Below are 13101 nucleotides of genomic sequence, written 5' to 3'. Positions count from 1 at the left end.
GCCTAGGGAGTACGCAGTAAAGCAGGAAAGAACATAGATTCAAGATGTATTTGGGGGTAAAAACAGTAGGACTTGCTGTTGGTATGAGAGGTAAAGGAGAGGGAGGAACTAAGGCTGAACTCTAGGTTTTGGACTGGATGGTGATGCCATTGATTGACACGGAGAAGACCCAAAGAAGTTTGGGGAAGGGGGTGAGATCAAGGGTTTGGAAGTGTTAAATTTAAGATGTGTATGAACCATGAAAAAGAGATGACAAATCAGCGGGTAGACATGAGTCTGGAGCACAGGGGTAAGGTCAGGACTTGGATTTCAATTTGAGAATTATAGATACACAGATGTTATTTAAAGCCACAGGAATAGACAGGATTTTCCTCACTGGCCAAAATATGAGGAACTCTAAAGTTAGAGGTCAGCTAGAAGGGAAGAAGACTGAGGAGAAGTAGTGAAAGAGGTAGGAGAAAAACTAACAGCATTAGCGTTTATATAGGGCTTACTTTATGCCAGCCACTATTCAAAGCACTTTGTGGCTTCATGGAAGCAAAGAGAAAAATGTTTTTCTTTTCTTCCTCCCTTTCCAGTCTCTCCTGTGACTTTCACCCCTAAATTCAAAAGGTTTAGGTGCAAAAGTGATTCTCAGCTTTTATTTGTAATTAATTTTATAGTAATCTTGTACTGTTATAATACTATAATTATAGTATACATTCATTGGAAAAATATTCAAACAGCACAGTACAGGGAAGCTAAATGTGGAAAGTAAAGATCCTCAGAAGCTTTCCTTCCTAGGCTCACCCACCAGAGGTAATCATTAACAGTCTCTTGCATATCCTCCAGGAATGTTCTGCGCGCACACACACACACACACACACACACGGACGCAAACAAATACCATCCCTCTCTCTTCTCTCTCTGTATACGTACGCATATGTTTAATTCTGCAAGTTGCTTTGTTTAAAACTCAATACCTTTTGGAGGTATTTATATATCAGCATATTCAGATACAATTTACTTTTTTAAAAAGGGTAATATGCCATTGTATTAATTTTCCATAATTTAAGTTCCTCTATCGATGGACAATTAGAATGCTTTTTTTTTTCTTGCCACACACACACAAAAATTGCTGCCAGAAATCTTTGTAGTAAATCTTTGGATATTGGTGCAAAAATAATTGTTGCATACTTTCTTAGTGGTGAAATTGCTGAATCAATCCGCTCAAGCCTCTCATATTGTCAAATTACTCCTCCTAAAAGGTTATACTTAATGACATTCTCACATCATTTCCTTACGTCTTGGTACACATTTGGTATTAAGCGACTTCACAAGTTTGCCAATCTAAATACATGGAAAAAAATGGCGTCATGTTGTTTTTATTTGGGTCTCTTTATGAGTAGGGCAGCAAGACCTGATTGTTAAACGTGCAAGTTTTGAAGTTGAACTCCCTGGGTCTGGATCCTACTTCTTCCTTGTAAAATGTGTGATCTCGGGCATGTTGGGTCTATTTCCTCGTCTCAAAAAAAGGGGATAAAGAGAGTACATATCTTTAGGCTTAAACAAGATACGCAGGCATACAGGAAGCCCTTCTTATGCGTTCGCTACTAGCGGTACTGATCCTAATTTTTTTGAAGCCGTGCTGGCTCCGGTACTTTATTTTTGGTGTGCTCCTCCAACCAACCAAGTTTCGCAGAATTCTGTTGTTGCCTGTAATTAGAAATGAGACGAAAATTGGCTCCGCTTGTTCAAAATTCTCCTCCCTCCGCCCCAACTCTGCCTTAGAATCACTGGTTTAAATGTCAATGTAAAGGAATGAGTTGCAATTTTTAAGCAACATGTAAAGTGGACACCTGGTCTGAGTACCTCCCGGCGGCCAGGACCCGCCGTTTTCGGTATAGGGAACACCAGATAACAATATATAACGCTACCTAACAAACGTTTCTCCACCCACAGCGCCATCAGCGGTTAAGTTTGCAGTGCCGAAGAGCTGCAAGAAAACGGGGCTTGAAACAGGAATACAATTGCAGAGCCACCCACTACACGCAAAGGGCCCGGGACGCGCCTCCACAGCCCCGCCCCAACCGGAAGTGACGCACGGCGCCGACTATTTCTTCCGCCGTCCGCCGGCGGCGAGGCCCAGGCTGTCGCCGGGTGTGCAGCGGCGTCGCGGCCAGTGGAGGGATTCTGGGTAACGGCCCCGACCCCCGGCTGGGCTTCTGGCTCGGCGCAGCAGGTTCCATTCACGCCAAGTCTGTTGGCAGTGGCACTTGTAGGGCCAAGGGCGGTTGTAGGACCCGGAGCAGCCGGACATGGAACAACCGTGGCCGCCTCCGGGACCCTGGAGCCTCCCTCGGGCCGAGGGTGAGGCTGAGGAAGAGAGTGACTTGGACGTGTTCCCCAGTTCTCCCCGCTGCCCGCAGCTGCCAGGCGGCGGCGCCCAGGTGAGAGGGGGCCTGCGTTCTGCGGAGGGATGGAGTGGTGCTGTCGCCAAACCCCTGGAATGCCGCGTCTCCCAGACCCTCTTCTACGCCTTTTTCTACGCCCACCTCACTGCCGGGAGCCGGGGACCTGGGACCTGACGCCTGATGCCATCCCACCCCTTTTATGGCATCTTCGGAGGGGAGACGGGGTGGCCATATATTACCAACCTCCACCTCCACGCACATGTTTTCTTTCGCCTTGGCTGATTCCTATTCACCCTTGGAATACCTTCCTCCATCTCCCCTTCCTGACAGCACTCAGATTTGGGGCGGCTCATGCTGTAACGTTGACCCTTTGTCCTCTTGTGAGAGGTTTTCCCCAAGCACTTTATTCTGTTAAAGGCTCCAGCATACTTGTGCACAGTTGCTAGGAACAGTGAATGATTGTAGTTCAGCATCACACTGAGTCCTGACAAAGATTTCACATGCGATTTTCACCGATGTTGACAACTGAGTAAATTCTTTAAACCTCGCTTTTGACGCTGGCGTTCATCTCTCCCATTCGCGTGACCATCTTTGCCGTACTGTTTTGTTTTTTAGTTTTGCTTCACGTCATTTTCCAGTGAAAATATATACGCATATACTTGTCTTTTCCTTCAGACTTCTCTTAGGTTCCTGGTATTGTGTTTTCAATCCAGCATTCCTGCCTTCCTGCGACTGAAACGTATCCAAATGTGATATACTACTAAGGATTTTTCAGGGACCTATCTTAGGGGATACTTACATACTCGCATCACCTTGTCCTGTTTTTTTCTCCGAATCCGTGTGTGTTTTGGAAGTATATTTCAGAATCACAGACTAAACACTAATATATTCAATGGATCATAAGTGTCTGCCGCCTTCTTGCAAAATGGGGTTCCCAAGAGTGTAACAGATTTAATAGTAGCTTTCCTCTCAACTTATTTTGCTAGATGTTAATGAGAATGAGTTAAATTGCTTACCAGTAAGCGTGACATTATCAATCTTATGTCCAGCTAACAGGGTTAGTTGGCTTCACACAGAGAAAAATGCTGTTTCATAACCACTGTCTGTACTTTGGCCAGCTAAGTCACTGGGGAACTGCAAGACATTTTTTAGGAGGACAGAATGAGAGTTGATGGGTCCATCATTAGTCACCCACTAATTTTGGATCACTAGTGTCATCTTTATATACAAAATGTATTATAAGCACATGATGTGCTAGGGAGGAAAGAAGAATGAACAGCAGATGCCATTGTCAATTTTGAAGGCATATGAAGAGAAAAAAGGGTGTCAAGAATTTCAGTGCATTGTGGTTGAATTACAGAAGTAATCTAGAGAAATATCTGTATGTTAACTTCTTACTTGTGCACTTCTAAATTTGTTTAGCTGGAAGAGATTTTAGAAGTGAGTAAGCTTATCTCTCTCATTAAAAGTGATTTCCCTGAGGCCATATAACTAGTTAGTGGCCAGGTTAAAACTAGGACCCACTTATGACTCCTAGTCCAGTATATTTTCCCACCTACTGCACTGCCCACCAGAGTTCGAGACCAGCCTGACCAACATGGAGAAACCCCGTCTCTACCAAAAATACAAAATCAGCCTGGTGTGGTGGCGCATGCCTGTGATCCCAGCTACTCGGGAGGCTGAGGCAGGAGAATTGTTGGAGGCAGAGGTTACAGTGAGCCGAGATCACACCATTGCATTCCAGCCTGGGCAACAAGAGCGAAACTCTTGTCTCAAAAAAAAAATTTTTTTTTGCAAACTGATTATTAATTCTGAGTTCATGTGTTTATTACAAACCTACTTATTGGTCTTGCTGGCTTTAAGACTTAAATTTTTGGATTGGAATATTTGGAAAAAATAAAATGTTTAATTGATTAACATTTTATAACCCTAAAAAAAGCTTTGGCTTAATTTTATCAAATAAAGGGGATCTAGACTTCTTAATGTAGTATGTGATATGTAGTTCTTAGATCCAATTAATGTAAAGGCAGATCATGTTTAATGTCCCTCTAAAACTTCTGTATGGTCATGGATTAGAATGTGACCTAATATTTTATTTAATATCTGAATACATGTTGGATAGTTTGCCCAAATGGCCAAATGTTGTCTGGGTAGTTTGTGGAGAATTAAGACATAAATTATTTTTAGAATTTTTCGATTTGAGAAAAGAATATTTGCTCCCAAATAATTTGAAAATGCAAGATAATTTCTATTTATCCATATTACCATATTACTTTTCTTGATATATTATCTTTTCTTTTTTTTTTTTTTTTTTTTTGAGGCAGTGTCTTGCTGTGTTGCCCAGGCTGGAGTGCAATGGCACGATATTGGCTCACCACAGCCTCCGCCTCCCAGGCTCATGTGATTCTCCTGCCTCAGCCTCCTGAGTAGCTGGGATTACAGGTGCCCACCACTGTGCCCAGCTAATTTTTTTTTTTTTGAGATGGAGTCTCGCTGTGTCACCCAGGCTGGAGTGCAGTGGTGCAATCTCGGCTCACTGCAACCTCTGCCGTTCTGGGTTCATGCCATTCTCCTGCCTTAGCCTCCCAAGTAGCTGGGACTACAGGCACCCGCCACCATGCCCGGCTAATTTTTTGTATTTTTAGTAGAGATGAGGTTTCACCATGTTAGCCAGGATGGTCTCGAGCTCCTCCTCGTGATCCGCCCGCCTCGGCCTCCTGAAGTGCTGGGATTACAGGTGTAAGCCACCACTCCCGGCCATGCCCAGCTAAGTTTTAAAATATTTTTAGTAGAAACGGGGTTTCGCCATGTTGGCCAAGCTGGTTTCGAACTCCTGACCTCAGGTAATCCACCCGCCTCAGCCTCCCAAAGTGCTGGGATTACAGGGGTGAGCCACTGAGCCCAGCTAAAAGAAGTTTTATATACAAAAGTTCTTACATCTTTTCTTACAAAATAAGTTTTATAGCTTAATTTTTCTCCTTTTCCTGGCTCTGTTTTAAGCATAGCTAGTCTACAGTTATTCTTGCTCCTATTCTAAGATAACTATTCTTGATCCTATTCTAAGATAACAAAAAGTAAAAATAAATATTTTATTTTAAAATATATTTTATATTAAAATATTTTATATTAAAATATAATATATTATATATATTATATTTATATATAAAATATATATTTAAAATAGATTTTAAAATATACTTTTTATATATATTTTATATATATATTATTTTTATATATAAAATATATTTTATATATATTTTATAATATATGAATATATATTATAAAATATACTTAGGGACATGGTTTATAGTACCTGGGCTCCAAACCTGCTGAATGAGTAAATAAAACATCTGAATAGCAAGTGTCCACATTTGTCCCAGTACAAACGTGAGTTTGCCTGAAGACTCAGCTAAGAGGTAGGGTCCTTGGTTACTACTTGGCTCAGAATTGTTTACCACCACCAGTCATTAAACAAATAAGCATGATATTGTATGACAAACACCACAATAGAACTATGCATAACTTGGGTCGGGAGACACTGGGTCAGAAAAAGTTTAGGGCATGCCAGAATCTGGATGACGATAGGAGTTTCTGTAGGAGTTACCTCGAAGAAAGAGGATTGCCAAATTGAAGTGAGGGACAAGGGTGGGAAAGGGAAGAATAAGCAAACAAGTAGAAGAGCAATGGGAACTGAGTCTAAAGAGGTAATGGGAAATGACATCACGAAGGGCTTTGCCACAGAGTATGTACTTTATCCCAAAGCTAAGAATGAAAAAAAAGATCAGATTCATTTTTTGGTAAGATCACTCCAGTCTAGTGGAGTGGAGAATGGCTTGGGATAAGAGTCTGCATTTGTATAATTCACATGTGAAATTATAAGGGCTTGAATAGTGATGCAGATATGGGAACAGATTGGAGAGAAATTATTCTGAAGTTGATCTACATTTGATGAAGAATTCATAAAGAATGTGCCTTCAGCTTTTGTTTTATAGAGCCAAGGAATATAGGGTATTGAATGTCTATCACAGTACTTTACATGTAGTAATTAAGTAAATAAAAGTAATTACTACTGCTTCGGAGTAGTACGGTCAGCAGGGTAGACCATTGTCACTTTTAAGAAATGTAACTTTGCGGCCAGGCGCAGTGGCTCATGCCTGTAATCCCAGCACTTTGGGAGGCCAAGGTGTGTAGATCACGAGGTCAAGAGATCAAGACCATCTTGGCCAACATGGTGAAACCCTGTCTCTACTAAAAATACAAAAATTAGCTGGGCATGGTGGCACATGCCTGTAGTCCCAGGTACTTGGGAGGCTGAGGCAGGAAAATCACGTAAACCCCAGAGGCAGAGGTTGCAGTGAGCTGAGATCGCACCTTTGCACTCTAGCCTGGTGACAGAGCAAGATTCCATCACAAAGTATATATATATAATTTGCCTATTTTGATTAGGAATAAATTAAAGGATATCTGTCTGATATAATCAGTTATAAATGGAAATATCCAATAAGAACTTCTCAAATCACCAAGGATTGGAAAAATACAGATAGAAAATAGAAACCAAGAAACGATTACTTCTAGATAAAAGGAGGTTTTTTTGTAGTGAAGAATTTGGAGAACAAAATTATAAAGGCCTGGTTGTCAGCATGTTGAGTATTGAGGTGATGAACTAGATTTAAGTTTTGTTCTCATTATTCTGCTTATTCAGGATTATGAAGACTATTAATTAAATGTTTGTTAAGCACTAGCTTTATGCAAGACACTGTGATAGTTGCCAGGCTTTTTGTTGCTGTTAGTTGTCAGGGGATAGGCATAAATTAACAAAGAAGTTTAGAAGTTAGTTGATGAAACAAGGACTAAGATATAAAAACATGACTGCAGACCTAGAACACAGGATATACTATATACCAAAATATTGTACAGAAATCCTTTGAATTAAGAAAAATTGAACTGTGCTGCACAAACATCCATTGCTTTCTTCATTTCTTACAAATATTGTTTTTATCCAGATGTATAGCCATGGAATTGAATTGGCTTGCCAAAAGCAGAAAGAGTTTGTGAAGAGCTCTGTGGCGTGCAAATGGAATCTTGCTGAAGCTCAACAGAAACTTGGTAGCTTAGCACTGCATAATTCTGAGTCCTTGGATCAGGAGCATGCCAAAGCACAAACAGCAGTATCAGAACTGAGGCAACGGGAAGAAGAGTGGCGACAGAAAGAAGAAGCTCTAGTACAAAGAGAGAAGATGTGTCTGTGGAGCATGGATGCCATTAGCAAGGATGTTTTTAATAAGGTATGAGCTTTTACTGGGCCATAATGAAAGAAGAAAAACTGAAGTGTTTGTACAAACCAGTTGTGCGTATTTGGTAGCAAAGCAGCAGAATCCCATAAACAGTGTTCAATTTTGACAGTTTATGAAAGGTGCTTGAAAAGTTTATGAAAGTCAGAAAGTCTCAAAGCTCTTGCTGTAGAGCCGCAGACTCCAGGCAGTTAAGTGACCAGACTGAAATACATATTTATATAAATGTACTGCTGAACAAATATTACATATATTAAAAAACATTCACAAGAATTTGATATAAGGATGGGAAAATATATCAGTTATGAAATATTTTCCTCCACATATATTTTGTACCCCCTACACTGATTATCACTACTTTAGAGTTCCTTTAATGCAACTACCTTATTTTTATAAATGAGGAAACTAAGTGGAAAAATAAGTAGAGTGACTTGATAACTTAGTGGTGGGTTAAATGTGAGAAATTCCTGACTCTGGGATTGAGAGATAAGATAAAGAGAAGTGTTGAATATCCTTTATTAAGTGCCTTTAAGAATGAAGGCTTAGACTTTTAAAATCTCATGTTTTTCAAACTTCAGGGTTTTATACCTCAGTTTTCCATTAGAAAACTAGAGTTTTTAGAGATTGATTTTCAAATGCATGAAAAGGGGAGAAAAGGCAAAACTTCATGAACTAGTATTTTAAATGTGGAATAAAATGATATTTATTGAAAAATAGGCCAGGCTTAGTTGTCCACGCCTGTAATCCCAGCACTTTGGGAGGCCAAGGCAGGCAGATCTCTTAAGTCCAGGAGTTCAAAACCAGTTTGGGTGACATGATGAAACCCTGTCTCTATAAAAAATACAAAAATTAGCTGAGTATGATGGCATGTGCCTGTATTGCCTTAGTCCCAGCTACTTCGGAGGCTGAGGCTTGAGGATTACTTGAACCCAGGAGGTAGAGGTTGCAGTGAACCGAGATCGTGCCTCTACACTCCAGCCTGGGCAGCAGTGAAACCCATCTCAAACTTCTTAATTGTCCTCTTGGCATCTGCTTTCACCCACGCTCATGAACTTTTTTAATTGCCTTTCCCTGGACCAGCTCTAGTTCTGCTACAGCAGTCAGTAACACACACAGATAAGTGTACATCGCCACTAGCCCTATCAGTACTTTAACAGTGAGTCATATCTTTCTCGACTTTCTCTGTGCCTGTACTAATTTATATATACTTTTTCTCCCCCTCCACAATGGGATCATTCTTTATCTGAGTCATTTGCTATCTCTGTATATATTGTTTTAAGGGGTGCATCTTGTGTTATTTTCTGTTCTGCATTTATATCCCAAAACTATTTAAAATAATTTTTTTTCTTCCAGAAGGAATGTTCAAAGTAATATTTCTTGTTTTGTAAAGTTAATGTCTCTTCTTTAACACAGTGGTCACAAAGAAAATATTTTCATTTTGTCTCTGCTTTTAATTATTTCTTTAAACTTAGGTTCTAAGGTTCTAAGACAGCCTACATTTATCTCACAAATTAATTAGGACTATCTTTATGTTCCAGTCATTTGCTCAAAATCCTACACTGGTTTTGTCTGGGAGCTTGAGACTTGAGAGGACTGGTCTAGATCTGCACTATCCAACTTGATAGCCACTAGCCACATGTGCTATTGAGTGCTTGAAATGTGGCTAGTCCGAATTGAGATGTGCTGTAAGTGTAAAATACACACCAGATTCCAATGATGTAGTGCCAAAAAAAGTAAAATATTAATAATTGTTTTGTATTGCTTACATGTTGAAATGATAATAGGTTGGATATGTTAAGATAAATAAAATAATTTATTAATGTCATCTGTTTCTTTTTGCTTTCTAACGTGGCTAATAGAAAACTTTAAATTACATTTGTGACTTGGATTGTATTTCTATTGGACAGTGCTGGTCTAGATGTCAGACTGCATGAAGAAAAAATCTTTTATTTTGAAATATGTAAACTTTTGAGTGCTTCCTGATTATAAACTGGCAGTGATCTAGTTTGCAATTTTTATTTTTGGCAGTGATGATAACGGGGTATAAATATGATCACAGAATGTTCTAAGAAACTTCTGCCAGTTTTTCTAGCTAGATACAAACTTTATTCTTGGTATATTTTATGACTTATTTAACTGAAAATAAGTACTTCCTTAATAGAAATTTGTACTTGACTTTAAAAATCAAACTGTTTGGTCTCTTCTAAGAAGTTTATTAGAAATGCAACAAAGGGCCAGGCACAGTGGCTCATGCCTATAATCCCAGCACGTTGGAAGGCCAAGGTGAAGGGATTGCTTGAACCCACGAGTTCAAGACCAGCCTGGGCAACATAGCAAGACCACGTCTCTACAAAAAATTTAAAAATTAGCTGGGTATGGTGGCTCACACCTGTAGTCCCAGCTACTCTGGAGGCTAAGGTGGGAGGATCACTTGACCCCAAGAGGTTGAGGCTGCAGTGAGCTAAGATTGTGCCACTGTACTCCAGCCTGGGTGACAGAGCAAGACCCCATCTCAAAAAAAAAAAAAAAAAAAAAAAAAAAAGACACGCAACAACAACAGTCTATTTCTTGTTTATGTCTTAATAAAGAATTTACGGTAAATATCATTTATTCTCTATGTGCTTTGAATTTCTGAGTTTATTTCCAGCAAGAACTCGAAAGATTAGGCAAGAGTTGCAAATATTTATAGGAATTAAATAATGCACAAGTAAACTATGCATATAAAATATAAAGGATGTTTCTATACCTGCTTTTAATTGGGAAATTCAGCTTACCAAAAAGGTTAATTCAGTTGTTTTTCTGTATGATTTCTAAGATGAACCTATATCCACACATATATCGTATGTATTTTTTTGAGATGGAGTCTTGTTCTGTCGCCTGGGCTGGAGTGCAGTGGCATGATCTCAGCTCACTGCAACCTCTGCCTCCCGGGTTCACGCAAGATTCTCCTGCCTCAGCCTCCCGAGTAGCTGGGATTACAGGCATCCACCACCATACCCAGCTATTTTTTGTATTTTTAGTAGAGACGGGGTTTCACTATGTTGGCCAGGCTGGTCTTGAACTCCTGACCTTGTGATCCACCCGCCTCGGCCTCCCAAAGTGCTGGGATTACAGGCGTGAGCCACCACGCCCGGCCTCATACATCATTTTAAACAAAATTAATAAGACTCCCATACAGGAAAATTTTAATTTTTAAAAATAGTTTACCAGATGAATTTAATCATGTAATATCAGTATGATACTATACCACATATATTGTCTATAGGAAGAATTGCTAGATATTCAGTATCTGAGAAAGAAGATTCAATTAGAATTTAAAATCTGATTTAAATTTCTAAAATTTTTTCTTAGAGTTTTATTAATCAAGATAAAAGAAAAGACACAGAAGATGAAGATAAATCAGAATCATTTATGCAAAAATATGAGCAAAAAATCAGACATTTTGGTAAGTCTACTACTTGGATTTCCTTCTTTGTAATGTTTGGTATCATATGTACATGTGCAAAAAATGGATTTATAAAAAGAGAGCCAAAAAGAAAAGTGGCAAACTCCAATTTTGTAGCTTCTGGCACAGCTGTATAGATCTTCTTTTAGAATTTTTTTTTTTTTTGGTTATAAATAAAATTAATTGACAGAGCAAACCAAATGGTAAAGAGAAGCAAAAGTACTATTATTTAGTGTACTACCTTTAAGACAACTTTATGTATTCCATAGCCTCTTTCCATTTCCTAACTAGTCTTTGCTTTTTTCTTTTTCCTCTTTGCTTCCTTGGAATCTGATTATCTTATGGTTTAAAGATTATTCATTTTTTTTCAGGTTTTGGATATGATGCTTTATAATTCAGGCAGATCCTTGAACTGTTACTCAGATAAATATAGTAATAGAAATGTATATATAAAGAACTGAAAAATAGATTTTTTCTATTGGGGAAAAAGGGTAAGAGGGGGGTTGATACAAGTGAAGGCTTCCCAGAGGAGCCAGCATCTGAGCTTCATTTCAAGGAACAGATAGGAGTTTTTCATGTATAAGGGAGGCAAGCCAACAGCAACAGCATGAGACGGGCAGTTAGGAAACAGCATGGTGTGTTCTGAGAATTATAGGCAGCATGATACCGCTGGCATGAAAATGCTGCTGGGAAGTGTTAGGAGTTAAGGTTTAAAACTTTTTTTTTTTTAATTCCAAGTAGTATGTTAATTTAGTAAACATGGTTTTTATTTGTAATATGTTCATGAACTTTTTAAATGGCATTTTGAAATCTTTTTCCTATTGGTGTTTATTTACCCAAAGTTTTTTGAATTTCGTTTATGCTTCAGTTATGTCAATATAATAAATATTACTTTAAATTTTTTCCCTTCCTTTTATGTAATTTATTCGTAAAATATTCACTTTGCTCATACTTTTCATTTTAAAGAAAGAAAAAAGACTGTGTTTAACTAAAAAATAGTACCCAAAGAAATAAAGACAAAGTTTTTCTACATATAATCAATGTGGTATTATTTATAATGGAAAAAAAATGAATACACAGGCCTCCCTTGGACAGATAGTAAAATCTTAAAATGAGCAGAGCCTTGAGTCATAAGGATAGAAGGCAAAAAATTTGCACATGAATCTTAGTTGTGATATGTGAATTGCCACTCCCGCCTACAGTCCTTGCTTTCTAGGTCCATGTTTTTCTGCTGAAGGAAAAATAGTACCATATACTGATTGCTCTTTCAGAGCATGTACTGCATCTGGTGAAACAACATTCCTCAAGGTGTTTTCACCCAGCTGGCACTCTGAAAGTTGGTTGCTTTGAAGCCATGAGAAACCTAGTAAATGAGAAGCAGTTCTTTCACTTTTGCTGTAAGCTGAGTGCCTTGTTCAGAAGCAATTTTGTGTAGGAAAATATCCAAATATCACAAAGTGTTGTAACCCATCTGGCACTATGTATCTTCAGCATTTTATAAAACCTGCTTCTGGGTAGTGATGTTCGTGATGAGAACAGTGAATTTCATGAACCCTACAGTCTTCATTTCTTTTGCTGTAAAATGAGTTTCTGGGTCAAAAAATAGTGTGGTATGGCGAATAATTCATTTAGTAAGACTACAGATGTATTACTGATTAGAAGCATGGCAAGGAGGGAGGGCACTTAAACATCTAGAGTGGGCTCCTTCAAGTGAGGAATTACCAGTCCCTCTGAGATGAAGTGGGACCAGGGTAGTCAACCTGCTACTTGATGGCTGACTGATCTCTGCAGTGCATTGTGCCGTATTGAGATTTTGGTGTTTTTCGCTACTAGTAAATTAGGTGTTCAGTGGCTAAACTGGATTAGGATACTAGAACATCCTTGAGGGGAGAGTCTACACTGTCGAATCTATGCATAATCACAAACTTATGCCACCACGACCCCTGAATTTTTGAAACTATTGTGCAAATAA

General features: G+C 38.9%; 2 protein-coding genes across 3 annotated transcripts in view; one reads left to right on the top strand and one right to left on the bottom strand.

Annotated features, from left to right (window-relative positions):
• Positions 1-13101, bottom strand: part of AK3 (adenylate kinase 3) — a 75356-nt gene that overhangs the window by 841 nt on the left and 61414 nt on the right. Inside the window, exon 7 of one of the 2 annotated variants that reach the window (XR_008536995.2) lies at positions 639-1695. The exons of the other annotated variant lie outside the window; for it this stretch is intronic. The gene's annotated coding sequence lies outside the window, so the exon portion shown is untranslated. Of the gene's footprint in view, positions 1-638; positions 1696-13101 lie in introns of those variants that run through there. 2 annotated transcript variants of the gene reach the window in all.
• The window catches only part of CDC37L1 (cell division cycle 37 like 1, HSP90 cochaperone), a 28230-nt gene continuing 17062 nt past the window's right edge, over positions 1934-13101 (top strand). The window contains exons 1-3 of the mRNA XM_528531.5: positions 1934-2429; positions 7397-7678; positions 11036-11129. Coding sequence (XP_528531.2) covers positions 2298-2429; positions 7397-7678; positions 11036-11129 — 508 coding nt within the window. The 5' untranslated portion in view covers positions 1934-2297. The remainder of the gene's footprint in view (positions 2430-7396; positions 7679-11035; positions 11130-13101) is intronic.

This window comes from Pan troglodytes, chromosome 11 (genome assembly GCF_028858775.2).
Source record: "Pan troglodytes isolate AG18354 chromosome 11, NHGRI_mPanTro3-v2.0_pri, whole genome shotgun sequence".
Taxonomy (NCBI): domain Eukaryota; kingdom Metazoa; phylum Chordata; class Mammalia; order Primates; family Hominidae; genus Pan; species Pan troglodytes.
Note: the sequence above shows the minus strand (reverse complement) of the source record. Positions and strands in the feature narration are given on the sequence as shown.